The 21,207-nt window shown below is 34.6% G+C and overlaps 3 protein-coding genes and 2 non-coding genes across 5 annotated transcripts; 3 read left to right on the top strand and 2 right to left on the bottom strand.

The window, feature by feature from the left end:
* Positions 1 to 34: 34 nt before the first annotated feature.
* On the bottom strand, positions 35 to 15,516 carry LOC119839801 (nuclear cap-binding protein subunit 1). The gene is made up of 9 exons (XM_038366241.1): positions 15,309 to 15,516; positions 14,453 to 15,234; positions 13,798 to 14,216; positions 13,135 to 13,272; positions 12,543 to 12,646; positions 2,129 to 2,379; positions 1,480 to 1,723; positions 1,053 to 1,168; positions 35 to 313 (listed from the first exon to the last, which is right to left on the bottom strand). The coding sequence occupies exons 1-9, from the start codon at positions 15,346 to 15,348 to the stop codon at positions 35 to 37; spliced, it is 2,373 nt and encodes a 790-aa protein (XP_038222169.1). The 5' UTR covers positions 15,349 to 15,516.
* On the top strand, positions 6,140 to 12,527 carry LOC119839675 (flocculation protein FLO11-like). Its single transcript, XM_038366082.1, has 2 exons — positions 6,140 to 6,328; positions 9,041 to 12,527. Exons 1-2 carry the CDS (start codon positions 6,290 to 6,292, stop codon positions 12,302 to 12,304), a joined length of 3,303 nt encoding a protein of 1,100 aa, XP_038222010.1. The 5' UTR covers positions 6,140 to 6,289; the 3' UTR covers positions 12,305 to 12,527.
* Positions 15,517 to 16,260: 744 nt separating the features above from the next.
* On the top strand, positions 16,261 to 21,156 carry LOC119839578 (dolichol kinase). Its single transcript, XM_038365935.1, has 9 exons — positions 16,261 to 16,661; positions 16,762 to 17,012; positions 17,305 to 17,522; positions 17,792 to 17,980; positions 18,165 to 18,374; positions 18,835 to 18,909; positions 19,275 to 19,458; positions 19,634 to 19,711; positions 20,509 to 21,156. Exons 1-9 carry the CDS (start codon positions 16,543 to 16,545, stop codon positions 20,655 to 20,657), a joined length of 1,473 nt encoding a protein of 490 aa, XP_038221863.1. The 5' UTR covers positions 16,261 to 16,542; the 3' UTR covers positions 20,658 to 21,156.
* On the top strand, positions 19,045 to 19,163 carry LOC119839831. Its single transcript, XR_005288290.1, has one exon. It is a non-coding gene; the product is annotated as a 5S ribosomal RNA (ribosomal RNA).
* On the bottom strand, positions 20,075 to 20,193 carry LOC119839828. Its single transcript, XR_005288287.1, has one exon. It is a non-coding gene; the product is annotated as a 5S ribosomal RNA (ribosomal RNA).
* Positions 21,157 to 21,207: the final 51 nt, after the last annotated feature.

The raw sequence follows: 21,207 nt of genomic DNA, 5'->3' as shown, positions 1-21,207 counted from the left end.
ATAAGAGCGTGAGATCATTGATAATAAATACGTATTACATGGTTTGCTCAAAGTTTATATTTTGACTGAAGCGGCCCATGGTGGTGGAATACCATGTGATGAGAGGCAGAGAGTGTGCACTCACCAGCAAGAACACCTGGGTAAGGCGGCCCACGGTGGTGGTGTACCAGGCGGTGAGCGGGTCCCGCGCGTCGGTGTCGGCGCGCACGAGGTGTTCCGACAGGATCATGATGAAGCGCTGGAACACGATGAGGAACAGCCGCTTCTGGTCCGTGTGCCCCATCTCCAGCCGCTCCTCCATGCGCTCCACGGCCTGCGCCCAACGGCCGCCATTAGCGGGGCTCATACGGTCTCACAGAGCAAAACATAACTTGAATTGTGAAACTAGCTGCTAACAAAGCTTTATTAACTTCTGGAAACACATTGAGCCGATAACAAGATTTTTTCACATTATATTCAACATTATGGTATTCAAACGAAGATCACTTCAATCAATCGCTGAAATACATCCATAAATTACTTGTAATTGATGTTATTGAAGTTTTAGACGTCACGTTTGTCGACTGTGACGTCATTTGCCCTAACGATGTACTTGAAGTACATTGTTTATCCCAAAAACTTTTTATTTCATAAGATATTGATTGATTATTTTAAGTTGTTTTATGAAACTTATTTATTGTTTCCAGAAGACTTGTAGCAGTAGTCACCAGATACTTTCAACTGGATAGTTTCACTGGAAGTTTTGATAATGGATAATTTCATAGATATTACGAAGCTCTTTTCGAATTCCTACTTTGTCACCTTTTTAATACAACGCTCTCTAGTTGAAAAGCAGTTTTTTAACAGCTTTTTCTATCCGAGTTATTTTATTTTTCTTAAGAAAAATAACCACAAACAATTAAATTAAGATTTTTTTCCTACAATGACTAACATTTATTGACTGAAGTAAAAAGCTAGATCCAGAAACCAGACCATGCTACTTGCATGTTTTCAGAAAATATAATATCTACTAATAAACAGTATATCATCTCGTTATAAGCAAAACCTCTCACCTCTTCCGTGGGCTTGTCTTGATCTTTCTTTTTCTTGCTCCCACTCTCGTCTTCAGAATCAGAACTACTGGAGTCGGCTCTGGCGAGAGCCTCTCTGGCTTCTTGTAACTCCTTGCCTGAAATTACCCATAGCATTTATACAAATATTATAACGATTCAGAACTAATTTCTATAATGCAACAGATACTAATTTACTGACAAAAACGTTATTTTTAAACTGTCAGAAAAGGAATAATATAGAAATATAGGGGATATATATAAGGGGTTATTTAATTTTAATCAAAATTGAATACCTATATGCAATACTGTCTATTAAACGACACAACTTTCTAAATATCGATCGCAGGACAAAAGATGGATGCAATGATATCTCCGATTGAGAGCGAGATTGAGAAGAGCAAATAGAGCAAAACAAATTCCAACTCACTCAATTTAGACACGTGCTTGTTCATCTTGTCGATGGTGAGGTGCAGGATCTCCCAGAGCGGCGCGTTGACGAAGTGCGACGCCATCTCCTTGGAGAAGAGCCACGTGGCCACCGCGCTGCACTCCACGATCTGCGTCTTCAGCATCTTGTCCACCAGCACGCACACCATCTGCGGGTGCCGCTGCCACAGCTCCCACACGTTGCGCAGCACGCAGATCTGCGCCTCCTCCGACTCGGCCAGGATCTGGACAACGTTATATTCGACATTCAGGTTCGCTCCGGTTGAAGGACTTTTTGCGATATGGTTGAATTCGGCATTCACCATTCTAGTTAAGGGACTCCGTCTGCATACGCGTTACATTCGTCATATATAATTTAATCTCACTGTCATTAAATGTCCGAATTCATCAGAACCTGCGATACGATAACATTTTTCTCTACTATTCATAGCACACTCTCTGCAAATGGGGGTGCATTTTAAGAGAAATTGTACCTAACAATAAACATAAAAATCCACGAAACCATTGATAACAAAGAACCCACAAATTACTGAGTATTGTCTTTTTACTACATTCAAAATCATTAAACCATTAAACAGCATTTATACCACCCTGAAAATCTTAAATAAGATTCATAGCATTAGTCATACCTTAAAAACATAATGAAACTTGGATATAGCAGCAAAGCTGTGCGATATGCTCTTGCTGCCCAGATTGAGTAACGTCTGCACAAACACGTCAATCTTCAGCGGGTTGTAGGACGCAGCGTGTGTTGACGCCGCCTCCCCTTCCCGAAGGGGGTTGGGCAGATCTCGAAGGACATTTAACGCCTCTTCTGGAGTACATTTGTTCCTCACACATACTACCAGCTGGTGGGCCGCTTCCGTGCCTGGGAGGGATGCTGTGGACACGAATAATTGTTTATATTATGCTAGGCAAAACAAAAATTGTTTAAATCAGTTTTTTTAGATGTATCATTGGATGTGAACATTAAAACAGAACAGTAAAACATAGGTTCGTAAAGACCATATTTACTCATACTTTAAAATAAGACAATTTTCAAACCCTTTACAATCAATCTTCAATAATAATTAATACCAAATAAAAGAGAACTAACTTTGCTCGAATCAAACTTTGCCTACTTCAAATTCAAGGAAGAGAACAGGGTAACCTAACAAAAGACGGATGTTTAACACAGAAGGTGTATGACAAAATGCAACTTCATGCAAGCGGAAACACGCCGACAGTCTTTTTATAAACGTGTAAAAGCCCATGATCCAAATGTAACAGATCGCACTGATAAGCCCCAACAATAGATGCTAGCAATTATAACATTGCCTCAGCGGCTTGAGAACTCAATCTATTTAATTGTAAAAATCGCTCAGATCCTATCACACAATGCGAGAATTTTTGCTTGTACTTTGCACGTGCTTAAGCAAGATTGTTTAATAAAAAGAACGACGCGGCACATGGGATTCAGCCATATAAAATGTTTAAAAACATCACTAAACAGCCTACGTAAGTGTGTCTGCTCTCAAAAAGAATGCATTTTCCCGCTTTTACAACGTTTTTAATGCTATATAGCTACATAGCTTTATTATATTCTCAGCTTTATCATATTCTCGATTTATGGACTATCCAACACAAAGAAAACTTTTAAATTCACATTAATAGTTTCTGAAATTAGCGCATTCGACCAACAAACGTACAAATATAGTTTTATAATATTAGTCCAGATTAATAAAATATACAAAAAAAAAAAGCGTTGCCTACTCACTCAATATGTGCACAATAGGCAGCAAAACTATTTTCAGAAGGCGGAACATAGCATACTTCAAAACATTTTTCCCAATGCCAAGACTATCCTTCACGTAGTGAAGAACATAAAAACGTGTAAAATGCGGAATAAAGCTTGCGTCATAATCACTTTCTTCGAAATGCATGCCACGCTAATTTATTCGGATTTCTATTAATTATTCTCATATTTAGCTCTTCAGCTACCCAAGATACTAATGAAAATCATCAAGCAAATAAAATTTGGAATTTTCAGTTTGAATATTTACTTATACTCTCATGCTAATGCCGATTATGGTGGAAGAGGTTTACAAGAATAGATAACATTTGAAATTTGTCTACACACTTTATGTTGGTAAGTATATATTGTACAATATCCGTAAATTTTACTCAAATCTAAACAATTCAAGTGAATATGAAATACATACTTGGCTTTATTTTCATTCGAATTGATGAACAAAATTTTATTAAGATATCAGTAGCCCTAAAATAACGAAAAACATATGTTGCATTAGATAAAACATACTATATTCATTAAGTGAAACAGTCAGTACAGGTATCACACATAAATAATAATTTGTTCGTAGATTTGTGTTTTTTACAATATATTTTATGCAACTATAATAAAAAATATAAAAAATAAAAAATAAAAAGAAGGCACGTTTCAGAACACTCTGAGAATGTTTCCGCCTCTTGGGTTTCAGGCTCAGTCATGAACAAACAAAAATTCTCATACCAACGCATAATTAATTAAAACATCGTCTTTACAACGAGCGTGGTCATTGTACTTAGTGTCAAATGGTATTGCAAACGAGAAAATTTAGCGGGTTGAACGTTCGGTATTAGCAGAAGATGTTAACCGACGCGCGCGCAACCGTTCCGCGTTGCTCGCGATCGTGAAAAAAAAAACGGCGAAAAGCCCACGAGATGGAAAGTGCGCACGCGACGGTTTTCACTCGACACTCGCTTGGAATTAATCGTTTTCAGCGGGTGACTGTATGCCCGAGATGACTTTGCGATGTTAGGTTCTTAGTTTGGGAAATGCATATTTTTGTCATTAAGGAAGAATGTGAAATTACTATGGCTAAATATATGATAATTAAATCGCTCCAAGGAAATATTGAGATGCGTTATAAAAAAAAGTCGTTAATAAAACCATAAACAAAACGTAACAACTACCGCAAAAATAAATTTTAGATATTAAGAAGATTATTTAAGAAGAAATATAGAAAGAAACATTAATTTGATGATTGAGAATAATATATTTTGTATAGTCGTTCTTCTAAAACTATGTATACTAAATCTTTTATTTTACTTTATTGAGTTACCTGATGGTATCCGAACTTCATTACCTATGAACATTTGCAGAGAACACATGCTACCATCTTTTAAGGATTATTTATTTTAATTAATAAATTCGAACAAGAGCAAAATGGAGCAAACAACCCTTGCGTAGTTCTATTGACGCAACATCAAAATTAAAAAAAAAAACAAGCAAGTTGCCAACGAAACAAATGTACATAATTAAACAAACATATCCTCAACTTTCTCGAAACTATCCGGTTTACCGTGTAACATCCGAAACAATAACAATATTAAGAGCATTATCACATTTCCTACTCATAAGATAAAGATTTAAAAACGCATTAGGCACGTTGCACGGAAGTTTCGACATACGCATTGTGGCCGGTACCACGTCGAGATGCAATCAAGGCATAATAGACAAAGTGCTAATTACATGCTCGTCCGCATCATAACATATGTACTGTACTTCTGATATCATTAACTATATACTTTATAGTACATTTGCGCTCAAAGAGCGAAAATGTTCCTGGAGCGAAAGAATAGCTCGCAACGCGTTGTGGCAATAAATAAACGCCACGACGCACGACTGACGACGATTAGTTATTTTCGTTAATTTAAAATTGTTTCAAGTAGATAACAAAAGCCCGTACATCGTGTTATGTACCAATTAGTGTTCAGTACGCGTTGTGGCATTTCTTCATCGCCACAAGAAGCTGTGGACGTTTTCATTCGAGCCACAACATTAATTTCGCGTTATGGCTCTTTTACTGTGACCACAACGCTTCGTGAGCTATCTTTTCACTCAATGAGCGATTTCGGTCTTTGAGCGTAACATATACACTAATAATGACACATCACAATCTTTTTGAACGCTGAGTTCGATTAAATCCAATCTTACTCTTCAGTAATGAAATAAGGCCTCAGAAATGATACACATAATTATTCAAAATTATAACGTGTGCAGTGTGACTATTAATTAATGATACGACATGCTTAAATAACTCAAAAGTGAATATTAATAATTCAGGCATATAATTTGTAGAGCTGTTCATTTTCTAAAGTTATTTATGGGTTGTATCAAATTCTCATTACACTAAATAATGTTTACACCTAAATGCCACGCCACATAATCCTCTAGCGTTCACGTCATGTTGATTTTTTTTTTCTACAATAGTCTAGACTTCTGGTGAACTTCTCAAAGCGAGTATGGTGTATTAAGTAGTCAAGTATTAAGATGCGTAGTTATAGTCATATATGTTAAAGAAATATTTTAAATACTTATTCTAAATTAAAACAAATACATGACAACGTTCATTAAAAAAACACTGTATAATTAAAAAACCTACTGGAGTTTTGTATTGATAACCTAGACATTAAAAGAACATTTCAACTCTCTTCATTCCACCAACAAATACATTATATTATTAAAATTCAAAACAGATCAAATCAACGCTAAATTGACATTAGCCGCAAATAAAATCACAGATTATACATACGGATTCATTAATGTCAATTAGACACGCTCCCGTGTGCATTCAGCATGTCATAGAGGGGTTGGTTCGAAGCTTTTCCCGCCAGTTCGCGCGGTTTGGTGCAAACGCGCCGCACGCGTCCGTACAGATTAAAAAAATATATAATAAAAATAATAATTAATTTGTATCACCAAGTGGTAGCATACCGAAACCGATCGTGCAGTGAAACAGTGATCAAAGATGCGGTCCGCGTTGCTTTGCGTACTTTTTACGCTAATTGTAAGTATAATGAACTGTTTCAGCGCTTTCCACACATATTTCGCGGGAGATTAATTACATTTTGTTTGGTGAACACTTCAGATGATGATTTATTTTGTCTATATATTTGTATATATTGTATTTATTTGTCCATAGCTGTACATTACGTATGTTTGTAAATTACTTGTATTTAAAACCTGATTAAATAATAAAAAATGGTGAAATAAAAAATTGCTTTTAATCATAATAAAAAGAATTTTAAATTTTTAAAGTTCATTAAAATTATTAAAATTGTTAAAATTATTTCCTATTATGTGATCATTAAAAATGCAAAGATGATGAATTACTTGTCTACTGTCGTAATTTATTTAATTAGTTACACTTTTTCTGATGGTACTACGATTGTATTAAAAAAAACATACATGCGGTTACACGAACAATGAAGTAAAACTATATTTTGGGCTATATTAAAAAATATCAAATGAGTAAATAATTAAAAAAAACGTCCGCTTCGTCCCGAGTACGATGGAGCTAAACAGCCACACATTACAACATATTAATTAATATATCATATATCATAATGTCACGCATAATACAAATCACACGCCAATGTTCAATGGTGCATTTGCAAAAAGACAAGGCAGCGACCTCCACTATTATTATTATATATCATATCATTCCCACGGCAATGTGGAGCAATAATGCTCGTATCGTCTCTAGATCTCTTGCTTTTCAAGAAAAAACCACGTATAATGTCTACACATCAATGGGAGTAAAGTTGTGCTCTATGAAATGTGAACATATGAAAATATCTATTGAACGGGTATTTTAAGCGTCAATTACTTATTGTTCCGGCTTTCAATTCATCAATCATCAACTATTCAACAAATCTGATAAAAAAAAGTTCGCTTTTCTGAATATCTTATATATAAAATTCTCGTGTCACAGTTTTCGTTGCCATACTCCTCCGAAACGGCTTGACCGATTCCTCTGAAATTTGGTAAGCATATTGGGTAGGTCTGAGAATCGGCCAACATCTATTTTTTATCCCGATATTCCTACGGGATACGGACTTACGCGGGTGAAACCGCGGGGCGCAGCTAGTAAAAGAATAAATTCTTAGATGTTCCTTTTTTAAATTTTTAATTCAAATTTTTAATTGATGAACCTGACACGTGGATAGATATTTCTCAGATGGAAATTTAACCCAATAATCTCATAAAGTCAATTATTATATACATTTTAATTGTATGATTTCCTCCTATTGCCCCCTCATAGCTTCGATAGAACTGTTAAGATTCTTATTTAGTGCATAACATCACATCTTTCAAAAACACCACCACGAAATGTATCAGGATAACAAGAATACATAACAAATCGTAAGACAAAAATCCGATTGAACGAACAACAGCAAAATTTAAATTTCTATTCTCCGTTTACCAGTAAGCATTATGTATCAAAGAGATCCTATGACTTATTCACAATTCTTTAGCTAAAAATACTGAGAGGTTTCCCGTCCTTCTTATTAGACTTCTTCGACGAGCAACTACATCTTCTTGATAATAAATTCCCTACGTCACGTCCGTCCACCTTTATTTCTGCGACATAAGTACCCTATTCCATCACGAAGATTTCATCTCTTTGATTCCTAGATCAATCAATGTAATCCGTAGAGTAAAAACGTAGATAATAGTCTAATAAACTATGAAGTTAATTTTAAGTGTATTATTAAACTATCTCCCTAGTAATAGGTTAAATAATAGCCGTAAGAAGTATCATTCTCCTCCCAAATCAGAGTTAAACTGTAAATACATAACAAACCTTGTATAGAACTTAATCATAACATCTCCATTAAGTTATTACGATATAGCACGGTGTGTACCCAAGTAGGCCGCGAATCAAATAATCATAATACATTGATCTATTCCGTATATCTAATACTGACGATCTCTCTGCATATACTATGAAACAATTCTCATAGAAAAGATCTTAGATACGAACCCCGGTGAAGATAACTATAATATTGTCACTGTTTGGCAAATTACATTGATAAATTGAAAGGCAAATTCATAAATCAAACAGACATTGTATCTGCCATATAAAATAACTACGGTTTCAAAAAATGTTAATGTTTATAGATGTACAAAATAATAGTATAATAAAACAACACACAAGTTCAAATTTCATACGTAACACGGGTTAGGTCTGAAGATCATTACTTTTTATATATTTTAGGCAACCATTCATTTATGTTTGAGATGAGCTCGTTATTTACAAATGTAAATAATGAACACAAATTAGTTTAATTATGCATATATATTTTGTCACGTCATAGTAATGTTATAACTTTTTTGTAGCTGAATGTATTAACCTAATTTTTTCAACAAACATATACGGTACATACTAATCATAATTAATCAATGATACACGAATTTATTTGTATATTTCAATGCATTCCAACAATAAAAACATCCTATTGGAAATACGAGAAAAATTCCAGAAAACAATAATTATATTTGAATTAGTGATTGGAAACTTGCAAGCGATGCGAGGGTTGTAACAGAGCGCACGCAACGTTCAGCGCACGCCATCCATAGCGCACTTTCCCAACTATCAACATTTTACTTTCAAACGCATATATCCACGTTCTTTTCCACCGATAAAACACTGTAAATCTCGAGGATAATTTATGCGAAAACAATTTTATTTAATAATCATTCATTTATATTACAGATACATAAAGGAAGCCGGGTTCGAGGCGATGACTTCAGGCCGACCCCGATACCCCTCGACGAATGGCACCCGACGAAACAGGACAACCAAGCGGGCACATTGCATGAAATAATCGGAACGGAATCACCGGCCTCCGTAGCGGCCGTTCCTGCTCACTACTGGGAAGATGCTTTGAGACACAGCGTTTATCTTACTTTAGTGAGAGACAAGATTGATCAACTTATTGCAAAAGGTGACGTCATATCACCCAACAGCAAACTAAATCAACCAGTCTCGAAGGAAATCGATGACCACGACCTCTGGGAGAAAATTAAAAAAGCTCCGTTCGACCGCATACAGTCTGAGGAACCCAACTCTCCAGGAGACGTCACTATTATGGCCAAAGGACGGCTATTAGAAAGTAAAGAGGGTTTCAGATTCACCGAAGACGATCGATCACAAGAAAAATGTGGCAACGAAAAGTGCGCGGATGGTGTGAAAGCATTTTGGTCAGTGAAGCGAGTGCGACAGAGGGATCAAGAAATATCTCCAGGAAAATATCACTATGAATTGACTTTTTCAGTTATTTCTCAGATCCCAAAAAAGCAACGAAAGCCCTACGAAAACCCCATCCGAACATTTACTGTCCGCGAGACTACACCCGATAGAATAACGGATTATCCCCAAGAATATAAAAGAACGGAAGCCGTCCACTATACGACATCGAGACCGCAGAGGGCCATTTGGTTTCATAAAAATATAGTTCCCATTCCACCACACACGAGGCGACAGTATACAAGTGGTTTGGATAGAATATTTTCATCAATATTTTCCGATGACGACGCTTCATCATATGACCAACCACAACCAAAATTTAGAAACAACCCAACGCCCCCACAAATTTATCAATACTCAAAAATTGGACATGCAGGACCGGCAATTGACTATCATCAGCAGCCGAGAGGAAATTCAAAACCATATCCGTATAAAAATCAGCCATATAAATATGCTCGCCCACCGCTTCAGGCACCACCCGCAGGACCACTGCATCATCATTACTTAGATTATGACTCCAGCCCTATTGTGAATGGCAGTCCATATCCATCACAAGATACCAGGGTGTCACCCAGTCAACCTACTAAATCAACACGACCAGCAGTTTTACCAACGCCGGTACCAGTAGGTCCAGGCCCCAAAGACCAAACCTTTGACCTAGGTAGTCCAATGTATATAGAGAGTTCAGATATTAAAGAGAATATAACACGATTTTCCGAAATGAATAATCCTCATAGGCCTATGTATAAACCTAAGCCAACGCCTCCTAAAGTTAACTATTTTCCAGAACATATAAGACCCCCTGTGTATAATGCGCCACCTGGAGTTTTTGTTACTATGGACAAAAAACCGTTTAAGCCCATGCCACCGCTGAAACTGGTTCATAATTCTAAGCCCCAAAAAACAAATAAACCAATCGATTTTAGACCAAGTCCACAAGTTCATGATCCCCAGTCTCCAAATCCTGATCCACTATTTGACACCGCATTTAGACCAATCACTGTGAACTACGCTGATAGCAGCACAACTGAAAGAATCGAACATATCAACGTGAAAAAGGGTCAAAATAAAAATCGAAAGACCAACGTGAACAGCAAAAAGCCAAATAAAAAACACGAAAACATTAAGTCTCATAGAATAACCACTGCAACGCCTGATATAATAACAGCTCAAAACTTAGACGAGGAAATAGATACTTTAGACTGGGCAAATGTTCTAGGAGCATTTACTAAAACAACACCAATGGTTCTACAAACAGAAAAATCAAATTATCCCGAAACCACAACCAGTTTCTCAACAACTGGCAGCGCTGTCCCATCGTCAACTTCAAAGAGAACAACAACAACAACAATGGAAGCGACACCCAAATCAACTTCAACCACATCCACAACCACATCAACGCCAAAACCCCCGAAACGGACACGTCCGCCACCGAAATTCACAAAACAGGATAAAATTAAGAAGCATAAACGAATCATACCCACATCTTCTACTACTTTGGCTCCAGAAAAATCAACGGTACGAAGATCAACAACAGAATCAACACCCACGACCAGTTCAACAATAAAGAGCATTAAAAAGGCATTCTCCTGGGAAGTTAAAAATAAAACACTTTCCACTTCCACAACCTCAACAACGACTACAACAGTTCGTCCAACAACTACAACAACTAAACCCATTAGTACTACGGCGACCTATACAACTACAACCAACGTTCCTAAGGAACCATCGACCACCGGAAAACCAGAGTTCGTGACAAGCTCTCCAAAAAGGAACCGTTTCAGACAATCTACATTAATATACAAAGGTACTTCTGTCAAGCATGACAAATGGGCGTTTAAAAATTATAGCAGCAACACGCAACAAGCACAAAATTATAGGAGAACTTCTAACTTCCAAGGATACAGTCAATCCACGACACCAACTACTATGCAAAAACCAACAGAAATGAGTAAAAGTAGCACTGTTAGTACAGACAGTTCCAGCACTGAGAGTATCCTTCATTCAAAGGCTGCCGATAGTTTAGAAAGTAACAGTGTACTGCCACTAGACAAAGAAAATAGCGAAAACAGCCAAGAAGAATCACGAGATCACTCCGAGTACATTTTTGAGCATTCATCTGCTTCAAATTACAACAATAACGAAGTTATAGGTTTAGAAATAACAACTATTGATAGTGTTTCTCAACAAAGTGATATACCGAAAAACAAAACTAAGTGTCAAAAGAAAAAACAAAATGTATTTACTACAGAAGTGCCCACTGAGAATTTTAGCGAACAAATAACCACGCCCTTAACAGCGACAGAAGAATCAGCTACTGAAGATATATTTGAGCAGTTATTTGGTTTCAATTTTAACTCAGGCACAAGTTCAAAAGATAAAGAGATATTGGAAGGTCAAAGTTCAAATCACGCAAGCTTTGTAAAAGCGGATGTCGACGACGACGATGATGATCTTACTGACTTTATGGATGAACTCAACAAAAAAGGCCAGCATTCAAATGATCATTCCACGGACGATCAATATGAAGATGACGACGATGACGACGACGACGACGACGACGACGACGATGATGATGATGACGACGAATCTAATAACGATGATGACGACAATGACGACTATTCAAAACTAAAAAATGATCACGAATCTGAGTCAAGCAGAGATTCACGTTATGAAAGTTACAATTTAGATCGTCCCTATAGTTTTCTAGAGTTGATGGCCATGGAATAGACTGAAGTTGAGTGTACCGTAAGCTAAGTCAATATAAAATCCCTTAATGCAGATGGAACCAAAACTTCAACAATACAAACAATTAAAAAGCATTTAAATACCAAGTTTGTTAACATCACCCTTTACATCTCTTATTTATTGTTAATTGTAAATATTTAACGCTGGTTAAGTGTAGAATAAGATTATAGCTATGTTTTATAAGAATAAATTATTTTTAATTATTTAACATGTTTCTTACCTGCTCCCTCCATGGAATATTTGTAAATTGGTTCTGGTTTTAATGGTACAAATGCTGCTAGCGTTTCAGGTACCATGTCCTTTATTCTTTGGTGATATGACAATCTGCAAAGATTTTTTATAATTTTACTTTACTGAGGAATCACAATTACAAATGGCCATGTTATTGCCAATCAAATTCAAATATAATCAGCAAGAAATGACAAATTTATAAAATGCATGAATTTTTATAACTAAACTATGACTGCCCCTGGGATGCTGGCTTGCTGCATTAGTTATTCAAGAACAAAGTAGGTTTAATTTTTATGTTACACGTTTTAGGAAACATATCTTAGTCTGATAAGCTTAAGAATGTTTACTTTCCTCATTTGTATGTATAGTTTACATAGTAACTTTGCCATTTATGAAAAAATTTACCTATCCTACCAAAATACTGAGTGAAAATAATTAGGACTCTATGAATACAATTTCACGTTTAAAGTTGGGAATTTTTTAAACAGCTAATTACAATACTTAACAACTAAATTGTGTATTTAGTAGTTAAGTAGTACACTCAAACAGATAAATGCTTCTCTTACTAAAGGTTTACTCACCTTAAACATTTACTGAGGACTTCTCTAATAAACCTAGGTTTCGGGTGATCAGGGTCAAGCTGAGCACACCCCTCCCAGTCCTCCCATGACCATCTGTATTGGAAGTTACTCAAGTGGTATGAGAACCAATTTACTAATCTGAAAACGTTTGCAAAACATTAAGTTATGTGTTATGAAATGCCTACAACAAAAATAAGTAAAATGTGCAATTCAAAGTGTACTTGCACTCCAATTATAGTGAAAATAATTACCAATACTATATGTATAAAGGATCTATACTAAACACACAGTCTAATTATTTAATCAATTCTCTGTATAGATACTATATACATATATACTATCAATATCAAGCTAAACAGTGCTTGTTTTAAAGAACTAATCTCAATAATTACTTGATTGATTGAAAAAAATTGCACTATTATAAAACTGAGAATGTATCAAGTACTGAACAAATGATGGATTGAATAAGCTGTGAATAAACTTGTAGCTTGTAGTTGTTAGCAAATACAAGTATGAACATTGTCAGTCAATCATTAAGTATAATGCACAGACTTTTATTCTGTTTATTTATGTATCAATATGGACCCTCATGATTATGGTTCACACATTGAAGTCATTCATCTTTATCTTATACAATTATTTTATGAACATGAAATTACATACCTGTCAAAGCAGGCAACATTCATAGTATCAATTCTCATAAATAATATCTCCGTTGCCTGAGCCAATACTTGAGGCATTGTTGCAGGTTGTAGCTTACACAACTCAATTAATATAGACCCGTAGCATATTTCCAAATATCTTGGCCTCGGTAAATTGAACAGCTCTGCAAATATTACTTCTACAATACAATACTCTAATGGAATCTTTGCTTTATAAGGGAAACACAGTAGTTGAGCTGCACACTCCTTCCTCTCAAGATGATAAGCCTCTATTATGTTATGTAAATGCTCTTCAATGAGGAATCTCTCTATGGAATGTGCTCCTGGTAGCACTGGACCATCTGGACAGTCGGTGTAGTCAAACATGCGGAATATAACTCGAGGCATCGGGTATGAATCACCATCATTGTGTGGCGGTGGCTGAAAAGGGTAATTGTTCATGAATATAGACTTTGTAAAATTTTTAATTTTATATGATTTTAATTAAAAACTTAATGAGAAATCAACTTCTGTATTCTGTTTTTCTTCCACTTAAACTAGTAGTAATTTATAAAAGTATTTCTAAAAGAATCAAATTTGTTTTATCAAAAACCACAAACCTTACTTCAATTCTATAATATATATACTTCTTTCAATTCTATAATTGAAAAACTAACCTGAATTGTTGGAAGTGTGTGTTGCAGAGCCTCGCAGAGAATAGAATCAAACGCTAAATAGGGTCTGGGTATATGTTTTTCAGACCAATTATCTTGTCTAAGCTTCTTTATTTGAGCCCATAAACAATCCAAATATTCTTCCTGCAGGTGTGGGGAATCAGCTGACCAAACTTTCAATGCAGGCCAGTGCTTTTTACTGCGCTTGTTTAAAAACACTTCAATTGTAACTAGCAAGTGATCTAATTGGGATTCCTTTTTCTCATACAGCTCTCTCCCCACCCAGGGTAGTGTGGACAAAACAGCAAAAACAAACCAATCCCTTCTCACTTGAGGAACACTATCCTCATTGGCACAATCAACTAATGTCTCCAGTAAGGTCAATAATGAAGATGCTGCTAATACATGGCAGTTCACCAAGTCTGATATAAATCTCAAACAATACCTTGCTGCATTCCATTTTCCACATTTCAGGTTTTCCTTGAATGTTTTTACAATATAATCAACAAATTCTCCTCCAAAGTTGTAATTCTTCGCATTGAGAAGACCAACAAGAGTGGCGTAGATGGTACATTTTTCTGGCATTCGTATCGCACATTCTGTCAAAATACGTAGGATTTTTACACGGAATGTACTCAAATCGGCTTCCAATACACTCGCCAAACCCTCCAGATTACTTTCCAAGCTCGAACTACTCTTTTCACCAACGCGTAGGATAAGGGATTCTAATCTGTCTTCTATTTCTTGATTTTCAGATACACGGCGCCGTTTCCTATGCAGGCGTTCTAAAATCAAAACAACAGAATTAAGGCAAAAGTTTTTTTTTAACCTTAATGTATTATTTCGTGGCAAAGTTTACCGTATCCATCTTCTTCTTCGTGGCCCCTTCGTCGATTCATATTTATAAACTTTAAAGTTTTATCACGTACAAGTGTATCAAATTAATTTTCTTACACACTTGCACTTCATTTATTATTAAATTAAAATAAGAGACAATAAAATGTAGAACGACGCTGAGAAATGCTCTATTTCGAAACCGAAGCAAAAATCTGCTAAACTTACTCTAAAATGACAGTTGGCAATTGACAATTGACATTGTTCCACAGTGCACAGCAGTAGTAGTATATATTACTAATCTGTGCTGCACAGCTTCGCCTTCACGCGTACGAATCCTATCAAGTTCATAGTCAATTTAAATGGCGGAAAAGGTTTTAAGGCTAATTATAATTAATAAATAATGTCTACCAGTGCTAGTGATGCAAAAGGATTATTTCAATTATTTGTTTATCAATTATTATTTAATAATAGCTGGAACTAAGAACAGCTCGAACACAAATCAAGTATTAGTTACTAGTGGATCCCACGATGTCACTCGCGTTATACCCGTTTAAAATTATACCAAGGGACATGTTCTAAACCAGACTATAGTCCATCTCTGTGCCAAATTTCATGCCAATCACTTATTAAGACGAATTAGCGTGAAAAAGCACTAAAAAACCTTAGCATCTATTCATTCATACAAACTTTTGTAATAATATCACTAGGATATTAGTAAGAAAACTACAAAAAAACCAAAAAAATAAATAAATTAAAACAACAATTTCATGAACTGCTGCTTTATAAACATTTTTCTGTTTTCTGAATAGTAAAGTATTATGTATAAGTAGGTACGTAGGTAAGAAAATTCTACTAACAGTCAAATACAGAACCTATGCATTATCCGAAAAATGACTGTTTGACAATATATTTTGATAATGTCATTTGTCAATTGTCACTTCTGTCAATGTTGTTGACTGTTAGACAATGGACATTTGTATTGTTTATCAATTAAAAGTACATAGTTGTTAATGTTCTTCGACTTTTTTATTCCAAGTTATACTTAAATTATGCTATCATAAGTCTTAATAATATAAAAAAAATCGGTAACAGGTTAACTCACTGTGATTATAACTTACAAGTAGTAAAATAATATACATTATTTTACCAACAAGTTCTTTTTTTAAGTATCTTATATTTAAATATGATACTATTTATTGTGATAAGCTTCTATATTAATTGGCATTAACACAGTAATAACACAGTGATAAAATAATATGGTTGATTTTATAATAAGAAAGATGTGTGACACAATTTCAACTCAATATCGTAGAATAATTGAACCTTTGGATAAACACATAACATTAAATTTACGAGAAGGTGGTATTCAAAGCAGGTATGTAATGTTATTTAACCATAATATTTACGAATACTCTCATCAAAATCTAAGTTATAATTATTCCTTCAACTGTTTTGTTTTATTTCTTTTATTCTAGACCAGCCAAAAGCAATGGATTATGGTGTCAGTTTTTACTACCATCAGTGTTGAACTTGTATTGTATGCTGGAAGATGTGCCAATTATTTATAAAATAAGCACATGTTTATCGTTGGGGTTGGTCGCATACTGCTCTCTATTTGTTCTGTTTCTATCTTTATCAAGTCTCGTTGTAAGGGAACCTGTGTATGGGGGCTGTGTTGCAGCAAGTTTTATTTCTACACTGTTTATGTATGGTGTGTTAAAACAAGGTAACTTTTTTATGCAAGTGCCAAGAAAAAATAATATTATGAATATAATGTATGAGAGATGTGTATAAAATATATATTTACCTATATAGGTTGTTGATTAGAATCAGTTTTCTTTTAAAAAGAATATGTATAGATACTTTCATTGTTTTTTTACAGTTCTATCATAAATGTGAAAAGAAATTGATTTTAGAAAATGAATTATTGATATGTATTAGCTCATACTTGCCAGTTGCCACCAACAAAATATATTCAAAATCCCAACATAAAAAAAAATTATTTAATTCTTTTACAGATTTACTTTTATCGTTATCAGCGTCTGCAACAACCGTGATGTCATTTGTGTGGTTGCTTCGGCACTCCCTCCTTAATCTTCCTAAAACTTTCACAATAGGAGAGGCTGTTATAGTTGTCCAAAGTGTGATTCTGTTCACGGTTATATCTGTTCTACACATAATGTTGAGTCTTTCTACAGAAGATGAGGAATTGTTCTTTATTCACGTTTCAATTTTGGTATGCATGTACTCTCAGATGTAAATACTATTTTTAGTCGTAAATTCTCTTCAGTTTTATATGTACTTTCTTATTTCGTTATATTTTTTTACAGTTAATTTATTTGTAGTTCTTCTATGCATCTAGAACTATCAATGTGTAATATTTGAAAACTTCCATATATCTAAATTCAGATTTTTTTTCGTGACAATCAATAACTTAATAATGGATAAAAAAATACCCTAATGTTTTTTTTATGTATTATAACAAGCATTTTACTACAATTTCAGACTGTGCTGTTAGCAGTAAGTTTGATGATAACAGGATTATTTTTACTAAGAACAGATCTAAAAAGTATAAGGTCATTAATAATTATAATAGCATTAGGGGCCACATTTGTGCTAACCGTACTTCATATCCTGATTGGATCTGATTTCATGAATCAAGCTGTAAAGTTAGTTTTTTTCACTGGAAAGAGGGTAAGAATTAAATTTTATTTTACTATTTCATAAGTTAGTAAGTTGAAAGGGTTTGATGTATAAAATATGTTGCTATCTCCATTATTAACATTTACTTTTCATATATTTTTATTACTAAGTTGTTAATATATTGTGAAAACTCGATTATCTATGTTATCTGTAACTGAAATATTATTTTTTGCAGAAGGAAATCATTATCTTTTGGTTAATACTTGTCCTATTATCAATATGTGCATTACTGATACGTACAAAGTTAGCCGTTAAAGCTACTACAGTCACGAGGAAAACCTTTCATGTACTGGCATCACTTGTTTTCTTGTCTGGCATACTGCTTGATGTGCGACTGATGGTCTTTGCTGCTGGAATTGGACTTGCATTGATTATATTTATAGAGGTAAGTTGTTATATAGTGCACTAGCATTATGTTACGGCTCTGTCCATGGTACATATATAACACATAGAACTCAGGGATCATACATATTTACCAATGGTGAAAGAATTTTTAAAGTCTAGTAGTTCCTGAGGTTAATGTGTTCAAACAAACATTCTCTTCAGTCTAATATCATTAGTATTGATTAACTTGTTATGTTTTTTAAGTAAGTTTTGGTATAGTTGACTTTCTGCTTCTGCATGTTATGATCTGCATGAAACTGCTTTTTATATCTCGGTGTATTTGAACTTGGACATTATATAATAGCATAGAATATAGTTATATTTGAAAAGCCCATTTTTATCAATACATGTAGCTTTTCTTATCCATATGCCTTTAATAAATAACAGATTTTTTTATTTACCATTTAATTCCGATCATTGAATTTAAAACTGTTTCATAATATTTGCTTTTGTCTTTTAAGGCTTTAAGAAAAAGTGAGATTGAACCAATTTCTTCAGCTCTTCAATCTGCTTTCCTGGTATACAGTGATGAAAAGGTAAACTATGTTTGTATATTATATTTGATAATAAATAGAAATCTTTTCAAATGTTATTTCATATTCAAACAATTATAGTAAGAGTATTGTGATTGCAAATTGTTTTATTAATTTGATAATTTCACATTGAATGTTGCCAACGTCCATACCACGTTGAATACACCGGTTCTCGTCCGATCACCGAAGTTAAGCAACGTCGAGCGCGGTCAGTACTTGGATGGGTGACCGCCTGGGAACACCGCGTGATGTTGGCTTTTTGTTTGTTATTATTCGTTTAAAGAAAGATTCTAGATGTTTATTTTATATAATTTTATAAAATACTTTATTTTTTCGTCTTTGTATTTTTTTAATTCATATTCTTTCAGGACTGTGGGAGCCTGGCCATGACCCCCCTATACCTATACGTGGGGCTAGCCTGTCCGCTCTTGCTAGTTCCTTCCCATAGCTCAGACCACACTCTCGAGTTACTCAGTGGAGTGCTCTCTATCGGCGTGGGGGATACTGCAGCTAGCTGGTTTGGGTCTCGATTCGGCTTCAATAAGTGGCCTGGTAAGGTTTATTCATTCGCTTTAAGATTAACCTAATACAAGATGTAAAATTTAAACCTACGGTTAAATAAATATATGTAAAAAATATATATATAAGTTATTTAAAAGATTATCTATGTTATATAAATAACACTATTACTTGGTAGTTATTAAAAAAATATTCATTTCTTTTTCAGACAGTAGTAGAACAATGGAAGGCACAGCATTTAATATTTTATCACAAATAGGAACAGTTTATACATTAATTTTATTTGGTAAGTAGATAAATCTTATAGGTTTTCAACTTGATATAAGAATATTAACAATTCATTTATCAGTTTCGCAATGTAAAGTAATCCCTACTAATATTATAAATACGAAAGTAACTCTGTCTGTCTGTCTGTCTGTTATGCTTTCACGCCTAAAGCACTGAACTTGGGAAAGGACAGGATGATTTTTATCGCGAAAAAAGGGTAGAAGGAGTTGAAATAGGGAGATGGAAGCGATATATCCGAATGTCATGCTGGCGAAGCCGCGGGCGGTAAGCTAGTACAAAATAATGTAAGAGTGTAACAATGAGTATAATTCATTAAATCTTAAAATTGAAATTCAAAATGACACAAATTTAACAAGCAAAAAGCCAACATCACGCGGTGTTCCCAGGCGGTCACCCATCCAAGTACTGACCGCGCCCGACGTTGCTTAACTTCGGTGATCGGACGAGAACCGGTGTATTCAACGTGGTATGGACGTTGGCGATAGCATATACGAAAATCTTCTACTGTATTAAAAATAAGTCAGGTTTTCCTTCCTGACGCTATAACTCCAGAACACACAAACCGATTTCCACGGTTTTGCATTCGATGGAAAGGTCTCGGGCTACGTGAGGTTTATAGAAAATTCAAAAAAAATCATTTTTCACATACAGCCATCTAGTGGCGAAAGTTCGTAAGTTCGCCGGGTTTGCTAGTTCTTATATAAAAACAAAACCCATCGGTTTAAAAACTAGTCGTCGGCGTTGGCGATTTTTTATATAATAATGGTTATAATTCTGAGCCTTTTTTCGTTTCAGATTTGTTACATACAAAAAACGCATTGTTTCGGACAATTATTGTTGCAAGTGTAGCTGGTCTCGTAGAAGCGAAGACTGAGCAAGTCGACAACCTAGTCCTGCCCCTTATTACTATGGCCGCATATCAATTAACACGATTATTTTTTTAATTTTAACAATTTTACGACAATTTCTAGATATTCTAGATCAAATTGGAGATTAACAATTGAAGCTTTAATGTTACCGTAATGAGATAACGATTTAATGTAAATATAATATCCTAAATGTATTTTATTGAAAAGCATTTAGGTATTGTTACCAAAATTACTACACAAAATTAGAATAAAAATGTGTGCATCTCGGCTCCGCAACGTGTTACGTAACGAAGCCATTTACCATCCCTTTTAAGAAGTTAAAACTTCAAAAAGATTATAAGGGTATACTTACATGACAAATAATATATGGACTGAAATAATATATGAATATTGGAATACGAAAAGTAAAATGAACATAATTATAAAAATTGTGTAGCTAGGTTGCTAGGCAGGTGGTATTATAATTATTGCATAATTTACGAGTTATTTAAATAATCAAATTAGTCAATCACATTCCTATTTACCAAAGTGCTCATATTTTATACATGTTTTTAAATAAAGATGTAATTGTTCATTATTGTTGTTTTTTTTATATAAGACAAAACTTGTTATATATTTCAAAATT

The sequence above is a fragment of the Zerene cesonia genome, chromosome 4 (assembly GCF_012273895.1).
Source record: "Zerene cesonia ecotype Mississippi chromosome 4, Zerene_cesonia_1.1, whole genome shotgun sequence".
Taxonomy (NCBI): Eukaryota; Metazoa; Arthropoda; class Insecta; order Lepidoptera; family Pieridae; genus Zerene; species Zerene cesonia.
The sequence above is the reverse complement of the archived record's forward strand: the minus strand, read 5'-3'. Positions and strand labels throughout refer to the sequence as shown.